Here is a 16886-nt window from a genome sequence, read left to right as displayed (position 1 = left end):
TCTCAATTAAATAATAATCAGCAGTACAAGGAAAGCAGTAAAGGTTAAATATAAATATATGAGTAAAATTTAACTCAAAGAATATAAAAGAAAATATTGACAATAAAAATATAATAAAATAATAAATAAATAGATAACCAATCCTTGACAAACGCTAAAAATCAATATTTCTACCTGTGTTGATAAAACATTAAAAATAAAAACAAAAACAACTTTTACTGTAAAGTTGTTTAAAAGAAGTAAAAATACTAGAAAATATTTTTTAGTTAATTTTCGTAAATATTGATTATGGATTTGTTTGTAATTAGTTATTTTTATAAATATTTTTCTTCTTTGTCTTTCCTTATCCTTAGTTGGGTTAAAATTCAAATCAAACTTACGAGGTAAAGCAAGATGTTAATCATTCCTTCATCATTTCTATTTTACACCCCATTTATAATGCCACCTTTTTCGTAGTCAATGCTAATTCTTCTTCTTCTTAACACATCTAATCCATCTTATCTTCCTTTCCTTACCCAGTTTTAAAACACTTTCCATATTTTTGAGAGCTCTTTTACATCCCTCGCATTATCTTTCTTTATATTGCCTGTCATGCTTCTCAGAAATTTCATTTCTATAGCTTGTGGTTTATTTTCTTCTTGTCTTTGTTATTCAAGTCACCGTATCGTATGTCAGAGTTGGCTAGAAGTACATATTTCTTGTAAGAGTAAGATTTCTTCTTTTGTCTTTTATATTCGTTCATGTATTATAAATTTTGTTTTTGCATTTATCTTTTACTACTTTCCCCATCAGTGATTATTTAACTAAAATGCAGACAGAGTTCAACATTTCTATTATTTGGCAATGGTTTATGGGTTTTTATTTATTTATAGTTTTATTATTTTAGTCACTGATAGCTCTTTCTTATTATTAAAAATGGTATTCAATAAATTCTACATTAAAAAAAAAAACTGTTTATTTCTTTGTTGATGTGTAATATGATTTTTTATTTTTAACAAAAAAAGAACATGTTTCTAAATAAAGTGCTTTTCAAAAAGTTTTTTTTATTGCAATTCATTCTGTTTTTCTATATATTCCAGTTTCTTTCCATTACACTGAACCCTTGTTTTATCTATAAGCCCCAAAAAATGCAGGATAATCAAGAGACAAAAAATAAGTTGTTGTAACTTATTGGTATTAGAGTTAAAGAATTCTAAATTCCCAATAGAAACAGCAATTTTACGTGATAGTACTTCTAAGAAACATAAAATTTGTTTTTTTGGTGAGTTAAGTAGTGTAACTAATATGAACAGGAAACCAAGTAGGTATCCGTAATGAATAAAAGCTGTTATATTAAAAAATTAATATTGTCATTGTAGGTATAAATAAAATTTTTTTGAGTGGTGTTTTAGAATAAGAGTGTGTGTGGGCTTCTATAATGATAAATAATAATTATGCGGTTCATTCAAAATTTTATGTAATATATATTATTTTAGTCATCATAAAGTAATAAGGTTTCATATTTTTGTTAAAATATGAAAGTTTTTAAAATATAATACAGACAGGAGCTTACTGAATACTTTAAAGTTTTGCTTTAGTTAGAATATTATTGGCATGATACAGATATGTTTATAATGCCTGTTACTTTTATATTTTATATATATATATATATATATATAATATATATATATAAAAAAACCCTCTGTTACTTTCCTGCTTGGCTTTTACCTGATGCTTGCTTCTCTTACCTCTGGGTAGGTTTGCGTTCTGGTGAGGCAACACCGTCACGGCCGCAGAGTGCAATGAGTCAACACAGCGTGAGTAGTGTGATAGGCATGACAACTTCCTGCACGAGTGCCAATATTAGAACCAGGCCAGTTGCGGCACCCCGTCGGCCTCGACCTTATAGCATCGCCGTTACTGGTATATCATCCTCATCACCCTCAGATAGTCCAAGACAAAGTGAGAATTTATGTAAATTTAAATTTAGAATCTTAATTTATCGTACTATTTAATTTTATGTCAATAAATAATAATTATCGTATATTATGCGAAGCTGAGTTATAGTAACTACCGTGTGCTTATTTATAGTGCAGTGTCAGATATCCTTGAAATTTGAGAAATATTCATACCCAAATAACAAGATAATGCGGATAATATGACATAGTTTGATTATATCACTATGCTGGAGTTGTACCATTTTGTTTTTCTTTCTGAAGCTTTGTTTTAAATTATCTGGCTTGGTATTTTTCTACATGCTATAAAACTCATCTCATTTTGGAAAAAAGTATAGCAAATGTAATCAGAATTCTGCCTAGTGAACATGAATAAATATTGCAAATCAGTATAACTAATCTATTAGTTACTGGTTATTTGGTGTAGATTAGTTAAACATTTTTAACCCTTTAGATGAATCCTTGGTCAACCCATCTATAGTGCTTACCTCGTATTTACTGATGGAAATTGAAGGCAGTTAGGGTAGGTGCTGACCTCAACACATTACATTTTATGTTTACTCACCCCTCTTCTGTGTTGAAGCAGTGAGTGTAATTCTTTGTTTCTCAACACAAAGGAAAACTAATTTTTTGTTTTACAATATTAGTCTTTCTTATGATTGTGATACTTTTAAAGTGCTTGAGTTAAAGAGGCACTAGTCAGAATTACTTTCTTGAGTTGATTGATTTTGAATACAATGAAGATCTCAGTTGTAGGGCTGAATATCACCTGCATATTGGTAGACTTAACATAACGGGTGCAACTGTATATTTGCCTCAATGAAAAATGCAGCAATAAACCACTTCTCACTTTTTCAAATAAACTTGGTATGAGGCGAGATGCTTGTTATACTTGAGAATAGATGCGTTATTTTTTGGAGTGACTTGTGATTTGTGTCAGAGTATTTAAAACCATTATTGTTATGGCACTTAAAATACGAAGTGTGGTTATTATGTGGTTATAAGATTAATGCTGTAAAATATTTTATTTAAAATTTATACATATTTAATTATTATCGCCTTAAATAACATTCCTCCTCTATCCCTACAATGTTCCATGTGAATTTTCCATTGTTCAAAACAGTGCTGGAAGTCATCTGTGAGCTCTTTCATGATGTGTGCTGCTTTTTCTTTCACAGCTTTAATGGTCTGAAATCTTGTTCCTTTTAATGCAGATTTGACAGATAAAAGTCACATGGTGCCAGGTCAGGCGAATAAGGCCTAACATATGGTCTAAGCAGTGCAGTGTGAGCTGGTGTGTTGTCCTGATGTAGAACCAATGACTTGTTCTTCCACAACTCGGGTTGTTTGTTTCTTATTTTTTCACGAGTTGAGCAAGGACCTCAAGGTAGTAATGTTGATTAACAGTTTGACCTTCAGGAACCCAGTCAAAGTACACAATTCAATGAATATTGAAAAAAACAATCATCGTCGCTTTGAATTTTGATTTGCTCATTTTAGCCTTTTTAGCTGTTGGGAAGTTGGAGCCTTCCAATGCAATTGACACTTAATTTCTGGATCATAAGTTAAAAACCAAGATTCATCACATTTTATAACTCTTTCCAAGAAGTTTGCGTCATTTTCAGTGGCCTTCAAAGTCAGAACAAAACATTTTCACAAGCTTCTTTTTGTTTGATTTTGAGAATTTTAGGCACCATTTTCGTGCACACTTTTTGGATGTTAAAATTGTTATGTAAAATTTGCCTTATGCGTTCTTTATCAATTCCTACAATTTCAGAAATAGTACAAATAATTAACTGATGGTCAGATCGAATTGGATTATCAATTTTTTCAATATTTTTATCCGTTTTTGATGTGGAAGGGCAACCCAGGTGAACATCAACGTCTTCCCGGCCATCTTGGAAGTGCTTAAACCACTTAACAACCCATGCACGTGATAAAAATTCATTGCCATATACTTTTTTTAATAATAGATAAGTTTCAGTAGCGGTTTTTCCAAGTTTCATATGAAGTTTCACGACAATTCTTTGCTCTAATAAAACACATAATTTTTTTGAAAAAACAAAAAAAGCAGATGTTATTCAAACAAAGGCCATGGCTAGACTAATATGTCTACAGAAACTGGAGTGGCAACAATCGAAAGAGAAGGTTTTACGCTACACAGCTGTCAGTTATATGAATTTGGCACATGCACAGTTCTTCTGTAGCAGCATTAGTCTTGTTATTTAATAGCTACACCTTGTTCACATTCATCGTTACTCATTTTTTTTTACATCCCAGTTGATTTACGTACATACTGAACATTCTGTAAAATTTTCTTAACCAGCATTTTTACAACCATCAGGTTGTCATATCAGGGACATGATTTCAGTGACATATCTGAGTTTTTTTATTTTCAGATTATTGTCACCATGAAACTTAAGAGTTAAGTAGCTGTAGATAATTGGCATTTCATTGTACTGATTATTTGTTTTTCTATAAAATGTTTGTTAATTTTAAACTTTTTAATTAATAGATTATTATAAATAGGTACTTGTATTTTGTATTTTTATAACTGTAGAAACAGTCTAATTTTATTTTATGATAATTGAAATCTATTGTAATAATTATTTCATGTAAATTCACTTGATCTCATTTATGGTAATAGAAATTTGGCATTAACATTTTCATTCTCAATTGGAAATTAATTAAGAAAATATTGGAGGTTTTTGGGTTGTTAGATGATCATGACGTTTTAAAAATTTCATTCAGTTTATTTCATCTAGACTTTATTCTAAAAATTCATATCCAGTAAAAATGAGTTTTGTGTTTTAAATGTTTTCATTTAATTTTTTTTTGTTACTATTATTTCTAATAGAATTATACAGCCCTATAGATAAAAACTCTTGTGCTCCTTAGTTTAGTAGAAGTTAATGTACAAATTTTAGTACAATATATCATCAATACATTTATCTGTATTATATCTATTTCATTCCAAAGGAAGATGTCATTTTTTTAATGTGTTCTAAGAAATATTGCTTCTCTGAAGTGTTTTCTGGAATTTTGCGACAAGAATGATTTAATTTTATGCAGTTTGAATTAAAAAATATAAAGATTCTCCAAATCCTATACTTGGTGAAATTGTATGGAATTGTTAAATTTAGGTAATGTTATAAGATTAATTATTACTTGTAATATATTTTTATTTCATTATTATTTTAGTTTTTTTTTTTAAATGTATGTTTATTCTTTATAGGACTCCTTGATGTTTCTTTGCTTTGAGTGTACATTTATAATATCTATGCTATTTTATGTGTTTTTCATATCTCTTTCAATTCTTTTCAAAAATGTTTCACTGAAAATATCACTTAAATTTCACACAGGGTGTTTGCATGGGTATGGAATATATATATATAGTTCATAAGTTACTTTCAGTTTTATGTTCTAATTTTTATATATTTTTTTGTATTTTGTTTTCTTAGAATATTTTTATATTCATGGTACCTTGTGTTTTTTTTTATAAGTATATGTACAATATTTTTTTATTGCAGTATCATGCCTTGAATGTTTTATGTTTTTATCAATTAAATAGTGGTAAATAGTTTTTAGGTGTATTAGAAGTAATATCTCTATCTATATATAATTTAAATGGATATGTATAAAAAATGGATATATATATATATATATTTATAAAAAATGGAATGTGAATATATTTTATTCGATGCTTATAAAAAAATTTATTTCAGGTCTTAGTTCAGAGCATCGTGCTGCTACTGCTGCAGCAGCTGCTAGTAAATCAGCAAATGTTGGTGGTGTGGATAAACCACCCTTACCAAAGGTTCATACCACTAAGAAACCTCTTTCAGCCAAACCAGATCTTGCTAAGAAACCTGCTGATAAGATTAAATCAACTAAAGTGAGTACATGTAGAATATTTTTCAGGCCAGCTAGTATTATCAATTAAAGATATAAAAATTTTTATAATGTTATTGAATTAAAAAAAAAAAGTATGCACATATATATATATATATATATATATATATATATATATATATACACTGGGTGTCCTAGACCACTCTCCACCCCTTCTAAAATTGAAAAGTGATTTTTATGGAAAATGCAAAAAAAATTGATCACCAACTCAGGGATGCTCTGCCTTTTGGTCATATTGGCAACTTCCGATTTCAACCAGAAGTTCACTTTTTAAATGGGACGTATCTAAATAAGATCGTAAACAAATTGAAAATCAGAAGTTTCATTGTGAGCTCAATTATTTGATAAAAAGCAAAAACTCATTAATTGTATAATATTATAAAAATTCATTTCAAAAACTAAACGAACAAGATGTCACTTTCCCACTGAAGTGAATAAGAAACGTAGTCAGTGGTCATCTTCGCTCTAAACAAGAGGTATGGGTTTTTTGGTGGGGAGGTGGTAAAGAATTCAACAGTCCATGCTGACATATGGGTTTGAAATAGAAATGATGAGCTAGAAGAAAATATACTTGAAAAAACCTTTACAAAGAGTTGGCTGTTCACCTCTTCTTCACAAAAGGAAGTAGTAGCAGTACTAATATTCATGTTAAATGATGTGTCTTGAGAGCTGAAATGTTTAACACAAATATCCCTGGTGTGACCAACATAATGAGACAAAGTTTAATTAAAATAAAATGTCCTATGACATTGTACTTGAACATTCTTACACAAGCATAGTATTACAAAGCTGGGGTGATTGTATTGTGTCATTCTAGATTTTCAGTATTATCTGTTTATCCATAAAAAGAATTTTATGTAGAAAGAATTTAATTAGTTGATTTTGTTAACTGTAATCATATAAATTCATATTTCGAAGTGTTTTACAAACTTCATACAAATTAAATAATTGGTAAAGTGTTTTGTATTTATTTTTTAGAGCTCTGCTACTTCTACTCCAAAAGCTACTCCTCTGCAGTCTCCGGGCATAGAAGTTCCTCCGACAAGTCATACTGATGAAGCTACGAGCGTTACAACAGTTACATCAGTTATGACAGTGGGTGATGAAATGCATACTGAAACTGTTACTGTTGCGGTCAGTGAAACTTCTGAACAGTCTGAAACTGTTGTATCACACAAAATTGAAAACGATAAACCTGCTGTTCCTTTTGTGGAATCTGAAAAAATTATTGAAGATAAACAACAACAGCCACAGCGAATTGTTATCGATAAACAACCTACTAAACAAGACTCTGATATTGTTACACATCAAGAATCATCAATCAATGAATTGCCAGAAGGGGATATGACAGGTATATTATTACTTTAAATAGTTTTAACAATTTTCATCCTAGTAGCAGAAAATAATAATTTTATCTAAATTAATTTAAAAGTTCTTCTATTTGCTTTGATATAATAATCTCAATTGAATATTTCACATAATCTCAGTTTCTTCTAAAGAATTTTTTTAAATGTAAAACTATTTAAAAACATAATTGAATCTTTAAAATTATAGGCAGATGCTTGTCGTCTCATTCATAAAATAAATTGAAAGTTGTATCAGTGTATGAACATTTTTTAAATTCTAACAAAGAATGTATTTTTTTTTATATAATCTTTATTTACTTTGATGTTAAAATAAGAACAAAATATAGTCTGACTGTATTGCAACTGAGATCGTGTTACACCATTTTATGCAAAATTAAAAATTATATATAGGTAGAGTACTATAATTTTATGTGTTATAAAATGTATCAAATTTATTAATACAAGTACATTACTTGTAAAAAAGTGTAAAAAATAAGTTTTGCTGTTTTACGTTAATTTAATTAGTATTTTCAAAAACATTTTTAGTATTCCTAATTAAAAAAAACTTCACCATACCATCTGTACAAAAAGAAAACCTTGTCTTGAGTAGTATAATTTTTAAATATGATAACAATTAAAAGCTTCAAATCATATGATTGTTAGCATTGATGAACTGTACTAAAGCATAGCTCAAATGCAGAATACGATAGTTGCAAGCTGTAAATTTAAATAAAAAAATTAGGATTGATACTTAATATAAAAAGTTATTTTTTAATATTTGTCTAACACAATTTTATTTGCTAGCAGAAATAAGTAAATTAAATTCTTAAAATAGTTTAAATAAAATTAAGAAAAAGATTATAAATAATATAATAGCATTTAACAAATTCATTGATTAAAATTAAATTATAAATAAAAAAGTAGAACTCGAATATAGTTCAGTGGAGAACTTTGACCTATATTTTCACTAAAAGAAATACAGTGTGTTTTAAAATTTTGAAAATAATGTACTAAAGGAAAATAATAATGAACAATTATTGTTCATATTGTGAATAAATATAATTTTTTTTTTTTTTAATTATAAGTGTTAATAATTTTTTCTTTTAAGTATTATGTAATAAGAAATACTGAAAATTTACCCAGGAAAATTGCCTGTCCATTCCCAGTGGAAGAGGAAAGACAACAGACTAATATTGACAGAAAGTGCAATAGCATACAAAAGCAGTAAATTTATATACTATTTATTTAACAAATTGCGAAAAGCTTAAGCATAATTTGTAAAAAAAATATAAAAGATCTGTACATACATTAAACGTAATAACAATAAAATTTATACATGTTTAAAAATGGCTTGCAGGATTGTTGAACAAAAGCCCCAAAGCAAGAGAAATAATTAATTATAATTTAGAAAAAAATATTTTAAAAAAATATAAAGAAGTTAATGTTATGATACAGATTCATTAATATATTGAAACTTATTCACTCATGATTAGTCAAAATTAATCTGATAAAATTAATCTTCATAAGTTCAAATTAAAAATAAATTATTTTTTCGTATTTCAAATTTATTTATAAATATATTTAAAAATCATAATTTAAGCTGTAAATTTTATTTTTATTTTTTTGTAAATAATATAAGTTATTTAGTAATCATGTTATAAACTAATTATAATTTTCAAGCTTTTAGCTGAATCAGTTCTTTTTACTTCCGGTTAGAAAAGAAATATTTGTATTCGTGATGCTGAATTAATTTAGGTACAAGAATTTGTATAATTTTCTGTTATGAAATTATCATTAAACAGAATTTTTTTCTGTTTAGCATCAATGATAGCAAGAACTAGAATTACAACTGAAGAAGAAGCAAAAGCTGCTTTAGCTGAAAGAAGGCGATTAGCAAGAGAACAAGCTGAACGTGAAGCTGAGCTGGAACGACAGAGACTGGTTTGTACAGAATTTCTTTTATTATATATATATATATATTATAATAAAAATTTTAAATTCACTTTTGAGGTAGTTAATAATATAGTGTTAAATTATTTAGATGCCAATATTGAAGTAAACAAGGATAATCAAACTGAAACATTAGTATATGGAAAACCTACCTCTAATAATATAACAATTCATTTAAAATCAGATCACCCTTGGTCTCATAAAATTAACACATATAAATATGATTAATAGATCAGTCAAATATACACATAATAACAAAGAAAAGTTAAATATTGAAATAAACATCATAAATCATACAGCTGTTGAAAATGAATGTCTGCTATGAGTAAAGCAAGGGTTTACGAGTTATATAAGCATTTCCTACAAGGTTGTGAAAACCCCCACCCAGGTTGGTCTAGTGGTGAACGCGTCATCCCAAATCAGCTGATTTGGAAGCTGAGAGTTCTAGCGTTCAAGTCCTAGTAAAGTCAGTTATTTTTACACGGATTTGAATACTAGATCGTGGATACCGGTGTTCTTTGGTGGTTGGTTTTCAATTTACCACACATCTTAGGAATGGTCGAACTGAGACTGTACAAGACTGCACTTCATTTACACTCATACATATCATCCTCACTCATCCTCTGAAGTATTATCTGAAAGGTAATTATTGGAGGCTAAACAGGAAAAAAGAAAAGAAGGTCGTGAAGACATTGAAGATAACAAGTGTTGGGACACCCCAACACAACAACAACCGATGAAAACATGGAAAAAGTGAAAGAAATGATTATGAATGATTCCCAAATCACAAGTAGAGATGTTTCCGAAGATGTTGGGATATCAATTGGCTTATGCCATGAAATTTTTTCGGATGCTTTGGGTGTGAAACGTGACAGCAAAATTTGTTACAAAGTTGTTGAATTTTGAACATAAACAGTGGTGAGTGGAAGTTGCTCAGGAGTTGCTAAATGAAGTCAACAACAATACAGAACTACTGAAACGTGTCATAACAGATGAAACGTGGTTTTATGGATATGATCTCAAAAGTAAGGCTCAATTGTCCCAGTGGAGGCATACTGAATCACCAAGATCGAAAAAAGCTCGACAAGTATGGTTGAATGTGAAAGTTATGCTCACAGTATTCTTCGATTTTAATGGCATAGTGCATCATGAGTTCTTGCCTCAAGGTCAAACAATCAATAAGGAGTATTACCTATAAGTTCAACGCTGTTTGCGTGAAGCAATCTGAATAAAAAAAACCCCTGATTTGTGGTGAAACAATTCATGGCTTTTGCACCATGATAATATAATGCACCTGCTCACACCTCATTGCTTGTTTGTCAATTTTTAGCTAAAAACTACACTGTAATGATACCACCATTACCACTGTATGAGTATTAGCACTGTAATACTCTAGCCACCATATTCACCAGACATGGTTCCGTGTGACTTTTTTCTATTCCCAAAAATAAAGAGAATCTTAAAGGGCCGTTGTTTTACAAGCATAGATGAGATTAAAAGCGAATAGCTGAAAGAGCTAAACATTATTCCAAAGACTGAGTTTCTGAAGTGTTTCGGGAATTGGAAAAAACGCGCTGTTATAAGTGTATATTATCTAATAGGAACTATTTTGAAGGGAATAACATTAATATAGACAAATAAATAAAATTTTTTCCAGAAAACAAACTTTTTACGTTACTTTTTGAACATACCTCGCATATCTTATATGAATATTCTGTACCAGGTGTTTTGTTTAATAGAATTTATATATATAAAATCTAACTAATGCTGAATTTTTAAGAACAAAATTAAATGAAAATATTGTTATGATATTATCATGTACATCTGAGTGACAAATTTGATCAATTTATTTTACATTGAGTGGATGTGTTATTATTATGAAAATAAATTCAATTTTTATTCAGTTTACAGATTAAAAAGTCAGTAAACTGAAGTAATTCAGTTTTTGTTTTGTGAACTATTGTTATGTTCAACAATGTATAGCTATTTAATTCTCTGTTTTATTAGCATAGGTGTCGGCCCAATTTGCATGATGTAAATACGAGTATGTTATTTTTTTTATCTGAGAATTTAAAATATGTAAAAAAAATTATAAAGCCCTGCTAAATATGAAATTTGAAGTGCATTTCAGTTTTTAAATGCAAGAAAATTCAGTATCTAGAAATCTGTTGACATTTAAAGGAAAGTGTATACTGATAAGGATTTAGAGGTGTAAATGTGGGAATTATGCATAGTAATTACCAAATAAATATTTTAAAATAATTATTTGTTTTAAATTTATTACAGCCAATTGTTCTTTAGGTGTAAATGACGTATATGAGGGTTGTCTGAAAGGTTTTGAGTGTAACATAGAAAGACGTATTTTTTCTGTCAAATATATTTCAACAAAGTCCCCTTTCAAGTTGAAAATATTTTTCCACTGATGCTCTAACTTCTTTAACCCTTCCAGATAGTAGCTGGTGTCTTACATTAAATTAAATAGGCGTTTACATATGCGATAACTTTCTTGTCCGATGAAAATATGTCCTTCAAGCGAAACTTTAAGGTTAGGAAATAAGAAAAGTTGCTTGGGGCAGATCTGGTGAATATGTTGAGTGGTCAATCAATTCAAAGTGCAGTTTGTGACTTTTAGCCATGACAACCATTGAAGTGTGAGCAGGTGCATTGTCCCGATGGAATAACACTTTCTTCTTCTTTAAATGTGATAATTTTTTTGCAATTTCTGTCTTCAGGTTGTCAAGTAATGATGCGTAATACTGTTCCGTTATTGTTTTACCTTTTTGAAGATAATCAATAAACAAAATTCTGTTACTATTCCAAAAAAACAGTTGCCATCACCTTTCCGGCCGATGAAACCGTCTTTACCTTTTTCAGAGCATGTTCACCCTTTGCAGTCTGCTGTTTTGACTGCTCTTTCATCTCAGGAGTGTAGTGTTGGTTTAATTTACAGTTATGAATCAACACAAAAAGTCTTGACTCTGCCCAAGCAAGACCTTGGAAATGTTCATTCAGATGTGTATTTTGGTCCAAAGTGAGCAAACACAATGCCCAACGTGCAGATAGCTTATGAATATCTAATTCTTCAGTTAATGTATGACAAACACATTCTATTGATATGTCCATAGCCTCTTCTATTTCTCTAACCTTAATTCATCGATCGTCCAGTACCATTTGGTGAACTTTTTCAATGTTATTGGTGGTAGTTGCAGTTTTTGGCTGTCTTGAACACTCATCATCAACCAGCCTGTTGTTTAAATTGTTTAAATTCAGCTACCCATCTTTGGTGGCAAATGATGGGAGAGAGCCCCTGTAAACAGCTTGGTTTTAACCTGTTTCAACTTTGTTTTAATCTGTGTAGGCATATTGCCTTTCAAATGCAAGTATTTAACCTTCTCCCATCACAATGATCCGTGCTTGATTAGCGCTACGTGAATGAAAATATGTTGGTATCTGATTGCCTCCCTTCATAGTCTTATGCTACCCTCTTGTGAAAAAAATTTCAAAAAATTATTGTGTATTAAAGAGATTTAACAGATTTTGACAAACAAAAACGTTAAGATTGGATATTTTTGATGCCTGTAACAACAAAAAAATTGAAACAGTACAAAAATTATGAAAATTTAATTGCAGAACTTTTTTTGCGCATTTCTACTGCGTTTTTTATTAGCGAATTTTTTTTTTTGCTTTGTGCTTATGAAACATTGTTTGCTGATTTTAAAAATAATGCTTTCAAGTAAATCGGTTGAAAATTGGGCAAAATATGATGAAAAACCTGTGTCATAAATCACAGATTAGTAACATATGTTAGTATAAGTGAAAGTAGATTCAGAAAAGTACGTTTTATAAAAATCCCCACCACTGAAAAAGGTATTCAGATTGACAAAAAACAATTTTTACTGTATAGTGTTATTCATTACAAATCGTTATGTATTACATGTTTACCGATATCATTTGTCAGGAAACATATTTATAGATCTCAAGTAAAAGTGATGTATTATGACCACAAATTCCTTTTTTTCTGTGTGGGTCGTATATCATAATTTATTATGTGTTTCAATAAATCGATATGTTGCTATTAAGCTAAGCTATTTTTGTAAATAATAAATAAATCCATAATTGCCATAGCAATTATAATACACAAGTCATACACACACACAAGCACATTTCTGAGAAAAAAATGGTCATATTCTTTCTAGTCTAAATAAAACATTTTACATCGTATAAACGTCTCAAATTGTGTAATAAAACTGATTCCTTTGTGAATATAAAACAAAATAACTGACTTAGATGCAATATAAAATGATTTTGTAACAGCATTTTAAAATTGACGCCGTACATAACCAGTTCCAAGACTAAATGATCTGAAAAAGTTAATCACTGCATGATATTCAATTTTTTCCATTTTCACAAAACCACTCACAGTGACTTACTCAAATGATTATCAAACAACAACTGAGTGTCCAAAATAGCTGTAATTTTAGTGAGTACCTTTCAATGCATGCGCAAACATTCCCTAACTTTTGTTGACGAGTGCTGCCATCTTCATATTGAGGCTCAAAACTTATCAGATAACCCCACCATATTTTATGTACATATTTAACTGTTGTAAAGTCTATTTAGTAGTTTTTACTTTCTATACTGTTTCTTAACTTCTTTATAAAGAGATGGTATTATAAAAAAAATATTTGATCTAGTTAATGAAGAACTTAATTTTATCTTTTAATTCTGGTCAATTACCTTACCTTCCCTTTTAGTATGTATGCAAGAACCAGTAATAAATGGTTTTAAAATAAATTTGTATGACTAATTATTAGAAATGTATTTGAGTATTTGTTTATTGTTATATCTAATTAGGAAGCAGAAAGACTGGCTGAAGAAGAACGTCTTCGTCAAGAGGAGGAAGAACAAAGACGTGCTGAAGAAGAACAACTTAGATTAATTGAAGAAGCACGTTTAGCTGAAGAGCAAAGATTGCAACAAGCCATTCAGGTAAGCCACACATGCTTGTGTAAAATTTAACACCATAATGCTTTAAATGTGATTTTTTAAACTCATTATTAAAATTTCAGTCTGCGGTTATTTGTACAGTTGGCTTTCTCCACTCGTTAGGGGTAAAATATCAGTTTATTTGTACATAACAATTCTGTAACATGTTCAATTATTACAATTGTGTTGTGTTTTATATTCAAGTCAAATTCAATCTCGTCTTATTTATCTAAATGCTTTTAGTGGCTATCATCAGACAATATAATGTATTCGTTCAAGTTAATAAACATGTTTACGGTTTGCTTACAATTCTGTAACAATTATTGGTACTTACGTATTAACGCCACCACAGCTACAGCTTTATTTAAAAACAAAGTAGTCAATCGGATTTCAGATTCAGAACAGAATATAAATGGTTATTTATATTTATTTATTTTAAAAATATAATTTAACCAAACTTAACCTATTAAATTCAAATAATTATTGCAATTTGATTATTTAAATAATAAATAATTGTAATTACTGAATTTATTAAATAAATACTCAATAAATTACGGCATTAATTAGTCAAGGTTAGCGAGCATAGGTTAAGTTTGGTTAAATTATATTTATAAAATAAGAATTTATTTATTTATGTTAAACTCTATATCGGCCCATTTTCCACTGAAATCTGATTGACTACTTTATTTTTAAATAAAGCTGTAGCTGCGGTGGCGTTAATACGTAAGTACCCAATTATTTAATAAATCAGACACCATTAAAAATTGCAATCCTGAATGATTCAAGTAAGGTTGTTAACCAATTAAATTTTTCAGATTAGTTCATCAGGTAACATTGCTGGTTCCATTGTGTCTTGCATTCAGTTTTTATTACAATCATAGGTTTTTTTATGCATTGTATTAATCTCTTGAAAAAGATACATTATTCATTATAGCCCAAAGTATACATAAAGAAAAAAAAGCATGTAATGTTTAGATTGAGAGAAACAATATAAGTTTTTTATTTTTTCCTCTGGGAAAATCTGTTAGCTTCTTACTGTTAAATTTATTTCCATTTGAACTATAGTAAACTGTTTTATCTGTTCTTACATTATTGGTTCTTCTTTTCCATATGTTTCCTTATTGAAATTATTTATTGCCCTCACTACTTCATACTTTAATTAAGATATAACCAAAAGAAACTAATCTTATTTGATACATCTACTTGTGGATTAAATGTCTATTTCGATAGTTGTTTTAGATAGTAAATTAGGATATAAGATCACAAAGGTGAAATCTTGTTTGAAAAATTTTTTTGCCAATTTATTATTTTAACAAGATTATTTACTTGGCAATTTTCAGGAAGCTCAGAAGAGGGAAGAAGAAGAAAGGAGAAGAAGAGAGGAAGAAGAAAGGTTGAGAAAAGAAAAGGAAGAAGCAGATAGAAAAGCCAAAGAAGAAGCAGAAAAGTATGTACTGGTTTTCATATTGTTTTTATGTGTGGTTAAATACTTACCTGACATTAGGATGTTATTTTTAAATTGATTTAATGTCTTCATTTCTAATCTCTTTCATTTATTAGGAGTCAACTAATGGTATTTTTCTTTGTATAGTCTAAAACCATATAACATTTGACTACTGAACTGTAACTGAGGTACCCCAACAGGCTATGAAATGTAAGTATAATCTTGTAAAAGAGGTTTTTTTTAAAGATTTGTATGTATCATGAAGCTGAGAGCTCATTTTGCCAACATGCTACATGGTATTAAGACTATAAACTCGTGCAGTTATGAAATTATGTAAAAATGAGGAGAAGAGAAATAATAAATAATAAACGTGATAGGAAATGGGAGAAGCAGAAAAGTAAAGTGGTAATCTGAAATTAATTTCTGATTGCTGGTAAAAAAAAAAAAAAATTTCACATAATTGTCATCCAAATTCAGGCATTTATACTCTGATAGACAGATTCTTTTTGAGGAACATTTTATCAGGGTAACCAAGCCAATAAATTTTATCTCCCCATCTATGAGCAATTTGTTTCAGTGCACAAGGTAGCCTCAGACTACAGTTTGCTAAAGAGATAGTAATTGGTCCAGGTTGTGGGATGGTGGACAGTTTCCCCTTGAACTGCTAAAGTAATGCTTGTTTGTTCCTACAGAGCATGCTTATGAATAGTTGTGAAGAATAATAATACTCTTTATTTGCAAGTTGTGTTGTGTTTTTTTATTAGAGCTGTTTGGTTTCATACATTACCAATCGGTCAAAACTGAATAACTCTAAAACCAAATTATTAGCTGAATTATTGATTTATTAATCGAATAGTAAGTTTACAGCTCAAAAGAGAGCCTGAATTTTATTAATGCTTCACTATATTGTTTTGGTTTCATTAAGTTATGCGTATTTAGTTTTATTAAATTGTTTTTTAATTTATTTATGCACTCTTCATTATTCTAAACACATTTATCTAATCACAAACATTTTAAATTAGATTTTCTGGTCGGCAAAGAAAATTACATTTTTTTAGATTAAATTAATTATGTAATTGTAAAACCCTCTTTGTAAGTACTTAGAAAACGCAAAGATAATTAGTATAATTTAAGTATAATTAATTAAGTATAATTTTCTATTGGCAATGCCTGAATCTTGCCAGAATTTTTAACCCAAGAATAGAATCTGCCTGGAATAAATTATGTGTTATTCGTCCACAAGTTGATAAACCTATTACAATAACTTATTAGTTAGTTAAATTCTCCAGCATAATAAAATTGAAAATTTGTATT

General features: G+C 29.1%; 1 protein-coding gene across 11 annotated transcripts in view; it reads left to right on the top strand.

Moving 5' to 3' along the window:
• The window catches only part of LOC142327940 (uncharacterized), a 452389-nt gene that overhangs the window by 401996 nt on the left and 33507 nt on the right, over positions 1–16886 (top strand). For 8 of the 11 annotated variants that reach the window (XM_075371342.1, XM_075371336.1, XM_075371339.1 and 5 more), the window contains 6 exons: positions 1738–1941; positions 5660–5829; positions 6825–7197; positions 9012–9133; positions 13997–14131; positions 15469–15575. In XM_075371342.1, the coding sequence (XP_075227457.1) occupies positions 1738–1941; positions 5660–5829; positions 6825–7197; positions 9012–9133; positions 13997–14131; positions 15469–15575 (1111 nt within the window). The remainder of the gene's footprint in view (positions 1–1737; positions 1942–5659; positions 5830–6824; positions 7198–9011; positions 9134–13996; positions 14132–15468; positions 15576–16886) is intronic. The other 3 variants (XM_075371343.1, XM_075371346.1, XM_075371347.1) reach the window with 1 other exon arrangement.

The sequence above is a fragment of the Lycorma delicatula genome, chromosome 7 (assembly GCF_047948215.1).
Source record: "Lycorma delicatula isolate Av1 chromosome 7, ASM4794821v1, whole genome shotgun sequence".
Lineage (NCBI taxonomy): Eukaryota > Metazoa > Arthropoda > Insecta > Hemiptera > Fulgoridae > Lycorma > Lycorma delicatula.
This window is presented reverse-complemented; position numbering and strand designations above follow the sequence as displayed.